The sequence below is a fragment of the Sebastes fasciatus genome, chromosome 8 (assembly GCF_043250625.1).
Source record: "Sebastes fasciatus isolate fSebFas1 chromosome 8, fSebFas1.pri, whole genome shotgun sequence".
Lineage (NCBI taxonomy): Eukaryota > Metazoa > Chordata > Actinopteri > Perciformes > Sebastidae > Sebastes > Sebastes fasciatus.
In genome coordinates, this window is record NC_133802.1 from 14018156 (window position 1) to 14031709 (window position 13554).

At 39.2% G+C, this 13554-nt stretch overlaps 2 protein-coding genes across 4 annotated transcripts in view; one reads left to right on the top strand and one right to left on the bottom strand.

Annotated features, from left to right (window-relative positions):
* LOC141772554 (serine/threonine-protein phosphatase 4 regulatory subunit 2-like) overlaps window positions 1-13554 on the top strand; it is a 146785-nt gene that overhangs the window by 9267 nt on the left and 123964 nt on the right. The gene's annotated exons all lie outside the window — the stretch shown is intronic.
* Window positions 1442-10835, bottom strand: LOC141772541 (NEDD8-activating enzyme E1 catalytic subunit-like). Of its 3 annotated transcripts, none has more exons than XM_074643622.1 (18): window positions 10749-10835; window positions 10607-10645; window positions 7703-7826; window positions 7469-7549; window positions 7278-7360; window positions 6258-6338; window positions 6116-6159; window positions 5963-6027; window positions 5723-5878; window positions 5062-5164; window positions 4845-4955; window positions 4625-4678; window positions 2631-2667; window positions 2464-2545; window positions 2244-2344; window positions 2097-2160; window positions 1953-2007; window positions 1442-1846 (listed from the first exon to the last, which is right to left on the bottom strand). In XM_074643622.1, exons 1-18 carry the CDS (start codon window positions 10766-10768, stop codon window positions 1758-1760), a joined length of 1389 nt encoding a protein of 462 aa, XP_074499723.1. In that variant the 5' UTR covers window positions 10769-10835; the 3' UTR covers window positions 1442-1757. The 3 variants fall into 3 exon arrangements, with proteins under 3 accessions (XP_074499723.1, XP_074499724.1, XP_074499725.1); XM_074643623.1 differs by having other exon boundaries at window positions 10578-10645; window positions 10749-10812; XM_074643624.1 differs by lacking the exons at window positions 10607-10645; window positions 10749-10835 and adding an exon at window positions 10464-10570.

Genomic DNA, 13554 nt, shown 5'->3' on the forward strand with positions numbered 1-13554 from the left:
CTTCACACTCCAGCTCCTCCACCTGGAGTTACTATAGTATACCTTTCAGAAGGCAGGATGTGATGTGAGAGATGTGTTGTTTCTGTGAGCACAGCGGGGATTATTCACATCCTACCAGCTTTTTCCCCCTCGTCAGGAAAATTAAAACTTAATCAAGACAGAAACCATCTGTCCATCCCCGGACAATACGCGGCCACTTTCATTAGAGCCCTAAGAAGCTTAAAGTGAGTATCGACGTCCTGTCAGCACAGCAGACAGACAGAGGATAGAAACTGCATCTGAAGGCCCTGCTCTGCTCTGCCCTCTCTTCTCACCACATATTTGCTTTAAGCTCATATTTGATAACAGATTTATTTATTTATTTTTGCTGTCACTTTGCCAAACAGCAAAAGGTGAGATCTCACACCTGTTTGTTTTGCTTCATAGCCTCCTGGGGATGCAAATTATTAATATTTGCAATCCACTAATGAAGCATATCACACCACTCAAAGTAAAATGTCAAACTGAGGTATATAAGTAACAGTTTCATTCTCACAAAAAAAAACCCACAAAAATATTTTAATAGCTCAGTGATTCATATTAAATTAAAAGTTTGACGTTATGGGGAAATTCGCTCATTAAGCGAGAGGTAGATGAGATGGACTGTTTATGAGAAGTGGAGTCACCCGTTGCTTTTTGTTGGACAGCTGTTTTGAAGCCTTGAGTTCGGCATTTCGGCCATCGCCATCTTGTTTTTTTGCAACCAGAAGTGACGAGAGGACAGAGATAAGTACAACCGAAAGCTGAATGAAAGATTTTTAGGTGACGAAAATGTTAATATTAACTTTCATGAACTGAAAACACACCGTGAAAGGTTTAAATTTCTAAAACGAAAACATGGACAACTCCCAGACCGGAACTCCGTGGTAGCGACCTGTCAATCACAAAGCAGCCACACCCCAAAGCATACTCTCTTTATGGTCTATTTAACTCTAAATGGGACCATGATTTACTAAATGAACATCATGCTGTATTGAAGAAGACTTGAAACTAGCAATTGAGATCATAAACTCATGTTTACAATGTTTACTGAGGTAATAAATCAAGTAGGAAGTAGGTTCATTTTCTCATAGACTTCTATACAATCAGACTTCTTTTTGCAACCAGAGGAGTCGCCCCCTGCTGGCTGTTAGAAATAATGCAAGTTAAAGGTACTTCCGCATTGGCTTCTTTTCAGACCCGGAGGTAACCCACTGACTGATACCACTCCTTTAAGACTGTCACATAAAACATTTATTTCAATAAATAAAACATCAATTTTAATCTTAACAACAGATTTATGTGGTGTGGATGTAATCTAGTTTTAATATTTTAATACAGTTAAAGTTATTTAAGATAGACAGTAAAGCTGCCCTGTTGCTTCTAAGATGACAAAAAAAAGTCTGGCAACAGGGGCTTCCTCTACAACCATAATAATAAAACTTTATTAGAGAATAGTGCACATCATTATTCTCATATGATTGACAGGGAAATCGCTACAATAGCAGTCAAAAACAGGACAAGTACATCAAGAAGTAAACTTATTGTACTAATAGAAAACAATTCCGTTAAATGATTCCATGTTCGTATGACAACCGATCCAATCCCACAAGCGAGACCTCACTCGTCTTATTTACATTATCATGTCAAATGTGCTACTGCAACATCACAGAGTGAAGATGCAAGACCCAGTTTGCATTCAGATGCGGTCGATCTGACGTCAGTGCTGTAATGAATGTTCAGTTGGTGAAATTGAGCTTGAAGAGAACCGTCTGGGGCGTGGTGACGTCGGCTACGGCTAGTTCCTGTCCATCCGACAAGCCCAGCTCTGAATCAAGAGGAAAAAAAAACACATTTTATTATATATTATGTTATCATGAAAGTTGTGCAGCTACAGGCAACTTTGGACAGACTGGAGTAGCGTTTCTTATTACCTTTCAAAGTCTTGCAGAGGTTTGGCCTTGTTCGTTCCTCAATGGACTTAACAGACTGGAATAAAAATGGAATTGTAGTTTATAAGAAAATGTAGGTGACCAAACACAATGCAGCATTCTCAAATATCAAAAACTGTATATTACCTGCAAATACAGCGTCTTATTCTTCCCTTCCAGAGTTGTGGTGATAGTCGGGGATTTCATTTGTCTGGAAAAAAGTTATACACAATTTTAACCTGATGTTATTTTTCCTAAAGAAGCATTACAAAATGTTTTCTTCTGCATACTCACAGAGAGGCGTTCTCTGTAAGGTACTCTAAAACCTCCTGTAATTTGGCAGAAGGAGGAAACTGGAGATCCTGAGGTACCTGGCTGCAGGCCGAACAATTTTCCTGCCAATAAAAGATGATGCAGAGTACACTGGTTATTCCCTATATGGATGAATGTACATTACACTGCTGACAAGACAGTTGCTATGGTTATGGTTACGGACAATTAGGGCATGACAAACCTTTCGTTCAGCTTCAAAAGTGTAGGTGTACAGTCCATCCACGTCATTGAAGACCAGGTAATTATTTAAAGGAATATACGCACTGCAAAATAAAATCGGATGTTAGGTAATGTTCATTTGACAAATCAATTGGGATGAGAGATTAAGAATTGTTTTCTGCTCCTAACCTTGTAGCAATTTTAAAAACTTCAGTGGCACAGGCAGCTATGGAGAACAAAGGCAAAATTAAGTCTGGTTTTGTGAATTATACAATTATTTAAGTACAATATATCATAAACCCATCCTCCAAACAGCCATTGTCCAATCATATCTTAGCAACCGTAACTAGGCACAGCAGCCCTGTCAAGCTTTGGATTTCTCCACATGCTGAGTCAGTGTGCATGGTGCTGCAGTAAGAGCGATAGTAGGATGGTCTCTTTTTTTGCCTTTCCAAGGCCAACAGTCTGGAATGGATTAAAGCTGCAGTTAGTAACTTTTGAGCAAATATAATAAAAAAAGTAATTTTGAAAAACTGTCACTATATCCTGACAGTAGTGCATGAGATAGATAATCTGTGAAAAAAAGTCATGTTCCTCTGCCTCGTCCTGTGCTCCTAATGGCATTTGCAACGTGCCCGAAGGAAAACAACCAATCAGAGCCGAGGAGTCTCTAAGCAGCTGTCAATCACTGCTCACGAAACTCGCAAACTCCGATCAAACTGTCAAACTAGGCAGCACTGATCAAATATGAATCAATATTCTGTTACTGTAACGCCTATATCTCGCCTCAAATGTTTTCAGAAACATCTTGTAGTGTACTGTTTAGCTGTAAAATGCGAAAGTTTGCTCCGGCCGGTGGAGGGTGCTTGGTTTTGGCTCGACTGTGGCCGTGTCACAAACTTTTTCATGGTCGTGTCTAGAAGCTAACCCGCAAGTTGTGAAAACATGTGAAAACTCTTCTGATACTTGCTGCCCAGCGACCTATCCTAACCTTAACCATTCAACATCAATGCCTAACAACCCTTTCTCATTTTATTGCTAAACAGTACACTAAAATATTTCTCAAAACATCTGAGGAAAAGGAATAGGCATTACAGTAACAGAATCTTGATCCATATTTGATCAGCGCTGTCTAGTTTGCGAGTTTGATCGAGTTTCGCAAGCAGTGATTGACAGCTGCTCAGAGACTGCTCGGCTCTGATTGGTTGTTTTTCATTCGAACGTGGTGAAATCTTACAAATGCCATTAAGGATATAGTGACAGTTTTATAAAAATAACTTTTAATCATATTTGTTCAAGGTTACCAACTGCAGCTTTAAACATTGTATTTGTTGACCAGCTAATGATGTTAACTAGCTTACTACCTACAGTAGTGGGTAGCATTAAAACCTCAACTAGAGACAGAGTGTTCAAGTAATGGAAATAGCAATAACTAGCCAGCTAGCTGTAGCTGATGAAATCATTTTAACCAACAAAATCCCGCTCGTTTGCTAGATGTAAGAGGCCTGCTCTTGTTTAAGTCTGTGTAATTGAGGACCCATAGTTTAAAGCTACTATGAGGAATTTCCATTTTGTGTTGATTTTGGCGGTCCCTGTGGACAGAAGCGGTAGTGTTTTCAAGCACCAGAGTCCCTTTAGTACTGCAGCAGGGTCTGACAGTCTTCCCCGCTCAGTCCTGGTTCTGGTTCTCCCGTGCCTCCCTTCCCAACTCCCACCTCCCTGCCCAGCAATATGGCCGGGGTCTCCAGCAGCGTGGGGTCGGTGTTGGCTCCCTGCGAGGACCAGCGGAGCAGCGAGCTGAAGCTCTGCTCCTGGCCGGAGGAGGAGCTGCCTCGTCCAAGCGTGGAGCTCATCACCTCCCGCTGGAGTTCCGATTGCAGATCGCAGGCGGCAGCGAAACCGGATCTGGGTCAGTCCACAGCGGGCTGGTCGCTGATGCTTTACTTATGTAGGTCGTATAGAGGCATCAGTATTGAATTGAGACTGTTTCATAACCAGTTAAAAGTTCCTCATAGTGACTTTAAAAACGAATTTTCAGCTAGCTTGACAGGACAGTCAACAGTAGCTGCAGGGGGCTCAGACAACGGTCTATTTCTTTTGACATTTCAGCAAAGATATAACAAAAAATGTCTTCAAATATTTTCTTTCCGTCAAGAGCAACAGCTACTGGCTCAAAAACATACCAGCAATAACAGCATTAGTTGATGCCACAGCGGGAATGATCCTCTTCACAACTCCTGTGGCACAACAAAAAACGGTTATCGGTTTCACTCCAGCACACATTTATAGATACTTGTGAACTCGAGGGCTGTCAATTATAATGAGAAAGTTGTCAGAAAAAAAGACTGACTGTGATTGTGATTAGTGTTGGATAAATGATTGTGTTTCAATTCACAACTTCACCTTGAGTGAGTCTGTATGTCACTGCTGTAATGTTAAACTCTGCAGCTCTTTCTTGGGCTCTTTCAAACACCCACTGGATGTGCTCTGGACTGTCTCCGTCTAAGCTGGTATCTAGGCGAGAAAAAGACCCTTGTAGTTAGCCTAAATAATGTATACAGGCAGAAGGTTAAGTAATGTGATTAGATGAGTTAAAGTAAAAAAAAAAAAAATTGCTTACCTCCAAATGGCTTTTCTTTGGGCCACTGTAAGATTCTGGCATATTCAATGCAATGTTCTGGTAGCCTAGGCATTGACGCAATGGTGCACATGGGGAAATTAATCTGTGGATAGGAAAAATTATGAATTTAATTTAATTTTAATTATTTTTTTCTGCTCTGCACAGAAAAACCGGACAGCTATAATATCAAAACTATAAAATAACTGCATGAAAAAGTTGAATCATCAAATTCTTACATATTTTAATAATTCAGTTTTTGAGTGTTTTTATCAAAATAGTCACCGCTGTGCTGGTTTTGCACTTCACCTCTCTGTCTGTATGTGACTCGTTTTCTCTAATTTTCTGGTGCCATTTCTTTGCCTGTTCAGTCTGGTAGCTATCACTGCTTACGTTTATGACCCAAATCTTTTCCTTTTTTCCCCCTAAGCGAACAGCTGTTGGTGCAGATGGAAATGTGAAACATCACCTTCTGTGCACCACAGATGCTTTCTCCCACCCAAAAGACAAGCCGAACAGCAGATGTGAAACGCTTTATTAAAAGTTAATAGGTTGATTAACTATCTGTCATATTATTCATCTTTTAATAACAGAAAGAACTGCCTGTTACCGTGTTTATATGAATCTTTTAAAGTGAAACTGGAAGATAAATTGAAAAAAACACCTGTGGCGGGTAGAGCTCCAATGTGCAGTCGATGCATGCAGTCATGCCGGGGAGAATGACGCGAGCGTTTCCTTTAAAGCCCTCCGTTCCTCCATCAATGAGAGGGATGATGGAGCTGGGGTCCAGGACTCCGTCGTCATAGCTCAGGAGGGATATCTAGAGAAGGCAATTATAACTCATCACAGATTACACTAATAAGCAAAAGTGTGTCAAGTGAACACTCAAATCTCTCTTTCCTACCAACATCCCGTTCATCCAGCGTCTGGCAATGATGGAGTCCAGTCCACACACAATGATGTGGAACTCTGCAAAGAGATGTAAAGTGTTTTAAACCTCTGAGGTGCTCGCTATAAGCTCCGCTAACGCACAGATGTTGTAAGAAAAAACACTTACGCCTGTAGAAAGAGTCATCAAAGTCTTGGATCTTTTTAAAGTGACTGCATGTTATTAATAAGGAATCAAAATCATCATGGTCAAGATATGTTATACACTGTAAACTAAACCCAGCTGTAAAAACTGTTGCTGCAAAGGATACGGGACAACTTTACATCCAGGGATACGACTGTTGATGAAGTCAGCAGCCACTTCTGCCTTTGGTCGTCCAACATCTTTGGGCCTAAATGGAGGCATGTAACAGTTATTCATTTTAAGACATATGAGATGCTGAATTTAATCTGATTTTATCACACTGGTATTGTTACAGTACTACTGTCACAAAGTTCAAAGTTCAAAATGTTCACTTGCTGTCTAATATATCCCACCCACTGCCAGGTGCCCTTGTAACAAGATAGTCAATGTTATTCACTTCACCTCTCAGTGGTCTTAATGTTATGGCTGATCGGTGTATATATATATCTTTTTTTTTATTTTTTCTCACCACTTACTGTATTACTCAAATATTAAAGGTGCTCAATGTGAAATTCAGAGCATATCTATTGCCTCCACACGGCTCTCAACATGGTGACGGCTCGCAGCTAACGGTGCTAACAGCATCGACAGTGCTGGCAGAGCTAACAGTGTTAGCCTGGACTGGAGGGAGGGCGCTATGCTTCCGCGATGACATTATCACCTGTAACCGCTAGAGTTGGGTCGATTTCCAGTTTTGCCGGTTCGGTGTACGATCTTACACCGGTTAGATTTTTATGCCAAGCGGCTGAACCGGTGTCATTATGATTAATTAAAATGTAGCCTACATCAGCAATCTGTGCCAAGCCGAGGGGCACGTTGTGTTTGTTTACTTTAAAGTGCATGTGTTTTTCGGGGTGACAAAGTACACTGGTTTCTGCCAGCCAGTGTATTGCAAGCCCGACGGCCCGTAACGTTAGCGAGTGTGCGGGAGAGAGGGGGAGAGTAAAGTTAGCAGTAACGTTACAGCTGAACGTTGCAGTGTTAACTTATATATAGTCTATGTTCTCTGCTCAGGTAGACATTACTCCTCTATATCTTTACATAGCAAATAGGTGTTTGATGCTACATTAATGCTCTGGATATCATATAGACCTTTAAATTACTGTGAAAACTATAAAGAGGAGGACAAACAGAGGTGAAGACCTACCTGAAAAGAAACTGCCTGTTGAGGTTGGAAACATCAATTGTGTCCATGTCAACCACATGAATAAGTCGAAACCCAGACAGGGCCTAAAGCACAACAAGACTGCGTAAGAACTTCTCTAAATAAAGCTTGTGTTTGCTCAGCTTACACTTCAGTAGTTCAATAATTTAACATAAATTAAAGTTATTTTATACCAGATTTTTGAGGAGTTCACATCCGAGCCCTCCGGCTCCAATGACCAGAATCTTGCATGTCTCCAACAAGAACTGTAGAGACTGAGATGAGAGAAAAACACCACATTATTTAAAGAATAAAAATGTACTGTGATTTGAAATGTCACTGTCACTGGATAGTGTGAAGCTACAGACTTCAGTTTAACATATGAAAAGGATGCTCTCCGTTTCCATGAAAGTATATTTCTACGTCACCTCAGTGCTTGGCTCAAAGTCCGGATGGGTGAACGGGCCAGGTCTCTCCAAAAACTTCCTCACATGATTCCACCGGCCATCCCAGTCGCAACCACCATCCCTGTGTACACCATCTACAGCCATTCTGGACACACAACACACCATCATATACTGAACTTGTACCACCACTTCCTCCCTACTTATCCCTCTAATAAAGCCATTTAACCCTTATTACATGCATTTTTAAATATTCCAAGGGAGAAATTTCCTGAAACTGGTATGAAGGCAGTGGAAAAAAGCAGTTTTGATAACAGTCATAGGGATTAACAGGCTACCATACTAGATTTTATCTGCTGTGCAAAAAATTACAGCAACTAAACCAGCTTATTAAACTACTATTGATCACTGATTTATGGAAATACCCTAATTTGGTCATATGAGTCAACATCACCTGGACTTGATGTGAAAAATCGTGTTATTTAGATGAAAATGGTGCATGTATACTAATCTCTTGAGATTACAACAGCCTAGTTGTCTTTGACTGTCTGCTAGGGATCGTGGTTCCAAACCTGTGAGTCAGGACCCCCATAAGGGGTTAAGAGGTGGATTTAAGCGACCACGAGATGATTACCTACGTAGGAAATAATACAATTCTGCAACAAATGGAACAAAATGGTTTGTTTTCTGATTCCTGTAATCTGTTATTCTTGTGATCTCTAAAAAAAAGATAATAAACAGTGTGAGGAGAAAATCCCTCTTCAGTTAAATGTCTCATATCTCACAGACATGCACTCAGGAGACACACAGCAGAAATGACAAAAAGCTGAGAACCACTGGACTAAGAGATGTGACTAACTGACAACAGTGTAGCAAGTTCATCGTAAAACCAAATTTTCCAGAGAATCTTCATAAACACGTGCCTTGTTTCAATTCCATACTACATATTAATTGTATACAGCTGGGATTCTCAAACTTTTTGGGGCCAGAGAACATTTTCCAAGGATCCCCTCTTAATCGTAACGCCGATTAAACATAATGCTTACTACCGTTTATACTCTTAGATGTTATTGGAACTATTTGTATTCTAAAACATTTCAACCTAAATACTTCAGACCTGTTTCACAGTGATAAACAGAAACACATTTCAGTTTGAATCATGTTAAGTTAAAATAAGATGATACTTTATTAGTACCACAGCAGCGAAATTTGCAATGTTATTGAATGTTAAAACCACTTATGTACCTTTAAATAGAGGGGGGTGTTATTCAAATTGCATTTTGACTAAACTTGACAGCATTAATAGCCTACATTTCAAGTAATTGATCTCAAAAGCTTTCAGAAAATGAACAGTAGCAAGACTGGCATACAGTACATGTAGTCCTAATAAATCCAGATATTTAAACTTACCAGTCTAAAACTGACTTTCAGTAAGAGCTTCAACTTAAAAATAATGAACTTATTGCTGCGTGTCACAAGCATATCAGAGTTTCTATTGGCTCGAAGCTAACATGGGGTGGGAGTAATGGACACAATATGCTTGTTTTATTGGTGCAAATGGTCCCCATCTGCAGATATGCACTTTTTAAAGGATACAGCACAATTTTATTATTTAGAGCAAATCATTTCGCGGACCCACTGACAGAGTGCCACGGACCCCTGGGGGTCCACAGACCCCGCTTTGAGAATCACTGGTATACAGGTATACTTTACAGCAGCTATTCTCAACCACTGGGCCGGGGCCCCCTGGTGGGCCTCAGAGCGCCACCTAGAGGGCCGCGGAGGTACTGACAAATGGTTAGGTTTTAAAGCTAGAGGAAGGACACTGGAATGATATGAAACTGAAAAAACCTAATGAATCCATCCGTTCCAACCATGCCATGCTAGCTTTTCGGGAAGGAGGCTAAATAACACTTCAAAGTTACGCTAAATTTTTGGCGAGGAAAAACTGGCATGGTCATTTTCAAAGGGGTCCCTTGACCTCTGACCTCCAGATATGTGAATGTAAATGGGTTCTATAGGTACCCTCGAGTCTCCCCTTTACTGACATACATGTCTCGGATGCAGTGACACAAAATGGAGTATTTTCTGAAACGAAAAGTGATGTTGGAGACAACCCTGCACCAGTAAAAGCTCCAAAGCGTGTGGTGAGGAAGCATGACCCTGAATAGTTTAGATTCATAATGGAAGGCAGTGATGGCTGAGGGTAAGCTGAATATTTATGTGGGTCATTACACCTGATGGTGGCATAACACATATTTATAGCCCTGTTTGTCATTTATTTGGTAAAGTGGTCCTCAGAAATGTTTTAACAATGAGAAGTGGGCCTCAAGTTACTAAAGGTTGAGAACCCCTGCTTTACAGTATACTGTTTTTGCTGTTAGAATACAAGAAATCAATACTGTTTTATACAAACAAGGGAATTTTACAATAAATGCCCCATCACACATCAATATGCACATCTGGAATGCCACTGTACCTGCTGCATGCGCAGCTGTAAGAAGCTCCTCCTTTTATTGTGTGCATTGCATTGTGGGACATTAGTGCACATCACACTCAGGAGTGAAATGTTTATTAGGTTGCATTACTTGACTTGTTTACTTGTTGTCAGTCTTCCAGTTTGAAAACACTATATACAACCATGTTATGATTAGTATGTATAGTATGGAATTGGTACACAGCTATAATGTGCTGGAAGACACCTTTTGGTGCAGTGCAGGCTCTCTGCTGTATGTTTTATATACTGTGAATGGATAAACTATGTAAACGGATGCATTGTACAAACAGCTAACTGGGTTATTCAGGATGTCCCTTATTGCTGAAAGGTTTATTTTGGTGTCTCCTGGAACCAGCAGTCGCTGCTCAGAGCTGCAACGCAAACCTGCTGCCAGTCAGAGACCTTTATTCTGCCAGTCATTCGTCACTAACTTCTCAGTCACGTCCTCTATTCGCCTTCTTTTCTTCTCCCTGGAAGCACAAAGTGAAACAGGGTTCAAGCATGCCGGGTAAGAGACAGAAGTCGAGAGGTAACTACGATTAAAATGCATATTTTTCGTCCATTGAGACTTACGGCTCCTCGGCATCCGCCATACTTTCACGGTCCCATGTCCCCGATTGTGTCTGCTGTGTTTCTGAGAGTCAAAGCTGCGCACAGCAGCGCCAAGTAACCATATAGGGAAAATATACTTTTATTGTATATTATTATACATGTATAATACAATTTATACTGGCCTTAAAAAAATGGCCATGATTAAAATAGAAGTGCCGTATCATATATATATATATATGTGTTTATATATATATATACATATATATATATATTTATGTGTATGTATAAATATATATATATATATATATATATATATATATATATATTTATGTGTATGTATAAATATATATATACATATATATACATATATATGTATATATATGTTTATATATATGTATGTATGTATATGTATATATATAAACACATATATATGTATGTATGTATGTATGTATATATGTATATATATCTCTCTCTATATATATATATATATATATATATATGATAGAAAGCTTAAAGGTCTTATTGATAACATTTTGATGTATACAAATATATAGCTTTTCCTGAAAAAAAAATGTTGATGTGAATTAATCATTTTAAAAAACATTTGGCAGGTCCTACATTTTTTGTTTTGTTTATCTCTGTAGAATATATATGACATTTGGTTCCCACTTCTAACAAGGCTTGTGAGCCAATAGTAAAACAACGTTGGTATCAGTTCGTGTGGGGAAAAAAAACTGATAAATGGCTGAGATTGACGATATAAGTGCCTGGCAACCACTTGTTGTGAAGTAAATGCAATGGAACCAGGGAGGGAGAATGCAAATCTAGTGGCTGAATGTTATCAATAGCACATTTAAATCGGATATTGGAATGCACATCTAAAAAACACTGCTACATTTATTTTTTATTTACTGATATTTATATATGTGCGAGATTGCTGTATTTACTATTGATAATATTTGTAGTGATTTAATAATAGAAATTAACTTTCATTGTTTTTATTGGATTGTTTTCCACTGTTTGGTTAGTTTTTTCTGCACATTTTGTGTACTTCTTGTTGTTGTTTAACTTTTGTTGTATTTTTAAAATTATGTTAGTTTAGATCTTTCTTTTCTTTTTTGTTATTGTTTTTTTTCCTCCTGGGGTTTGGGGGAGGTCCTTTGTATAAGCCTGTGGCTTCTTGACCTCTCCTGACACATTTCTTGTTTTTTTTCATTGACTGGATTTTGTGCAGTTTTAAATATGTACAAATAAATAAATAAATAACTTTATTTATATAGCACTTTTTTTAATTCCTGAAAGGAAATCGAGCTCTTCTTTCAACAACAAAAAATTCCATGTATGTAGCATTAGTAAATTCTTTATTTAATTTGTCTGAATCAACAACCGCTCTGGAGTTTTTTTTTTACGCTCTACATTGTTATTTAAATAACTGTCATGGGTTATTTGTTTCTTTTAGATGTTGATTTATATTATTTATTATATATATACTATTGTTTTTCACTGGAATCTTCACACTGATTGGTGCTGCTGCGCATTCTAGAACGCAAGTGTAACACTCCAAACACTTATCCGAGAATCTGACTCTCTCGCGCGAGATCTTGAGCGAGAGTACGGCTTTGTTGTTGGCAGTGATGGGAATTCAGGCTCTTTTTAGTGAGCCAGATCATTTGGCTCAGCTCACCAAGAAAAGAGCCGGCTCTTTCAGCTCCCAAACGGCTCTTCATTTTATCAATTCTGCCTTTTATAATTCAGCCACATGTAGCGCTATTTTGACCTTTGATTAGTATGTGTGCACATGTATCACTTAAATTATTCAATACAATTATACTAAACCTTATAATTTCCAAAATACCATAATTTTACATGCTGCTTAGTTTCCGACCATCACTCATCTTGTCTGCTATCGTGCACCGCACTCCTCTCTCTCTCTTTCTCTCCTCCTCTCCCTCCTGCTCTGTACCTGTAGACTGCCAGCACGCCGCAAATCCCTGCCCCTCCCTGCTTGATGGTATGATCCTTGTCTGTCATCACCTGATTGGTCGCACGGACGTCATTAACTCAACATTCAGTCACAGTCGGTGCATGGTAGTGATGGCGAGCTGAAGCTTCATAAAGCATTGAAGCTTTCCAGCAAATTGGTTCGGAAAAGGGTTCATTTCTCGAGGCTTCATGTGCACATGAAACCACCTGGTGGTCAAAGAGTGTCAAACAGGCAGATATGATCTTAACCATGTGATCTGTGATATGCTGTATTTTGCGCCAGTAAAGGCTGTTGAAAAATATACATATTACCATGTAATCAATTTATATCTATATAATATATAATATAATGTCTATTTTCTAGTAAGTATATTATGAGTATATAAAATACATGTATAATAAAATGTAATTGTTTTATGAGTAATGCATCTTATGTGTGTAAACCAATCCTTTGGTCAATAATTGTATTGTAGTGTAGTGTAATATAATATAATAATGGCAGGAGGGGTAATATTAGTGTTCTGTGTCACTTCTGGAAAGTGGCATTGGTTTAACCAGTGAAGATCTGAACCACTTCCTGAACCAGTCACGTGGTATGGCCGGTCAGCAGGGCTTGGGACGTCATCAATGACGTCATTGGTCTAAAACGATACAAGCCTCGATACGCGCATCGCGGAAAACTTCCTGGATTACTCGACACACGCTCCGAAGCCTCGGCACAGCACGTAACATCACTCGTGCATGGAGTGCCCGTGGCGCGGAGAAAATCGTCCTATCATTCTGCCTTGAATTAATAATAATAATTAAAAAAAGAGCCGGCTCCTATCGTTCACTTAAAAGAGCC

Coding starts and splice junctions, on each gene's coding strand:
- LOC141772541 (XM_074643622.1), bottom strand. CDS start 10,768: ATGGCGGATGCCGAGGAGCC. Junction 10,646..10,748: donor ATGGCGGATGCCGAGGAGCC/GTAAGTCTCAAT, acceptor TTGTGCTTCCAG/GGAGAAGAAAAGAAGGCGAA. Junction 2,008..2,096: donor ATAAGACGCTGTATTTGCAG/GTAATATACAGT, acceptor TTTTTATTCCAG/TCTGTTAAGTCCATTGAGGA.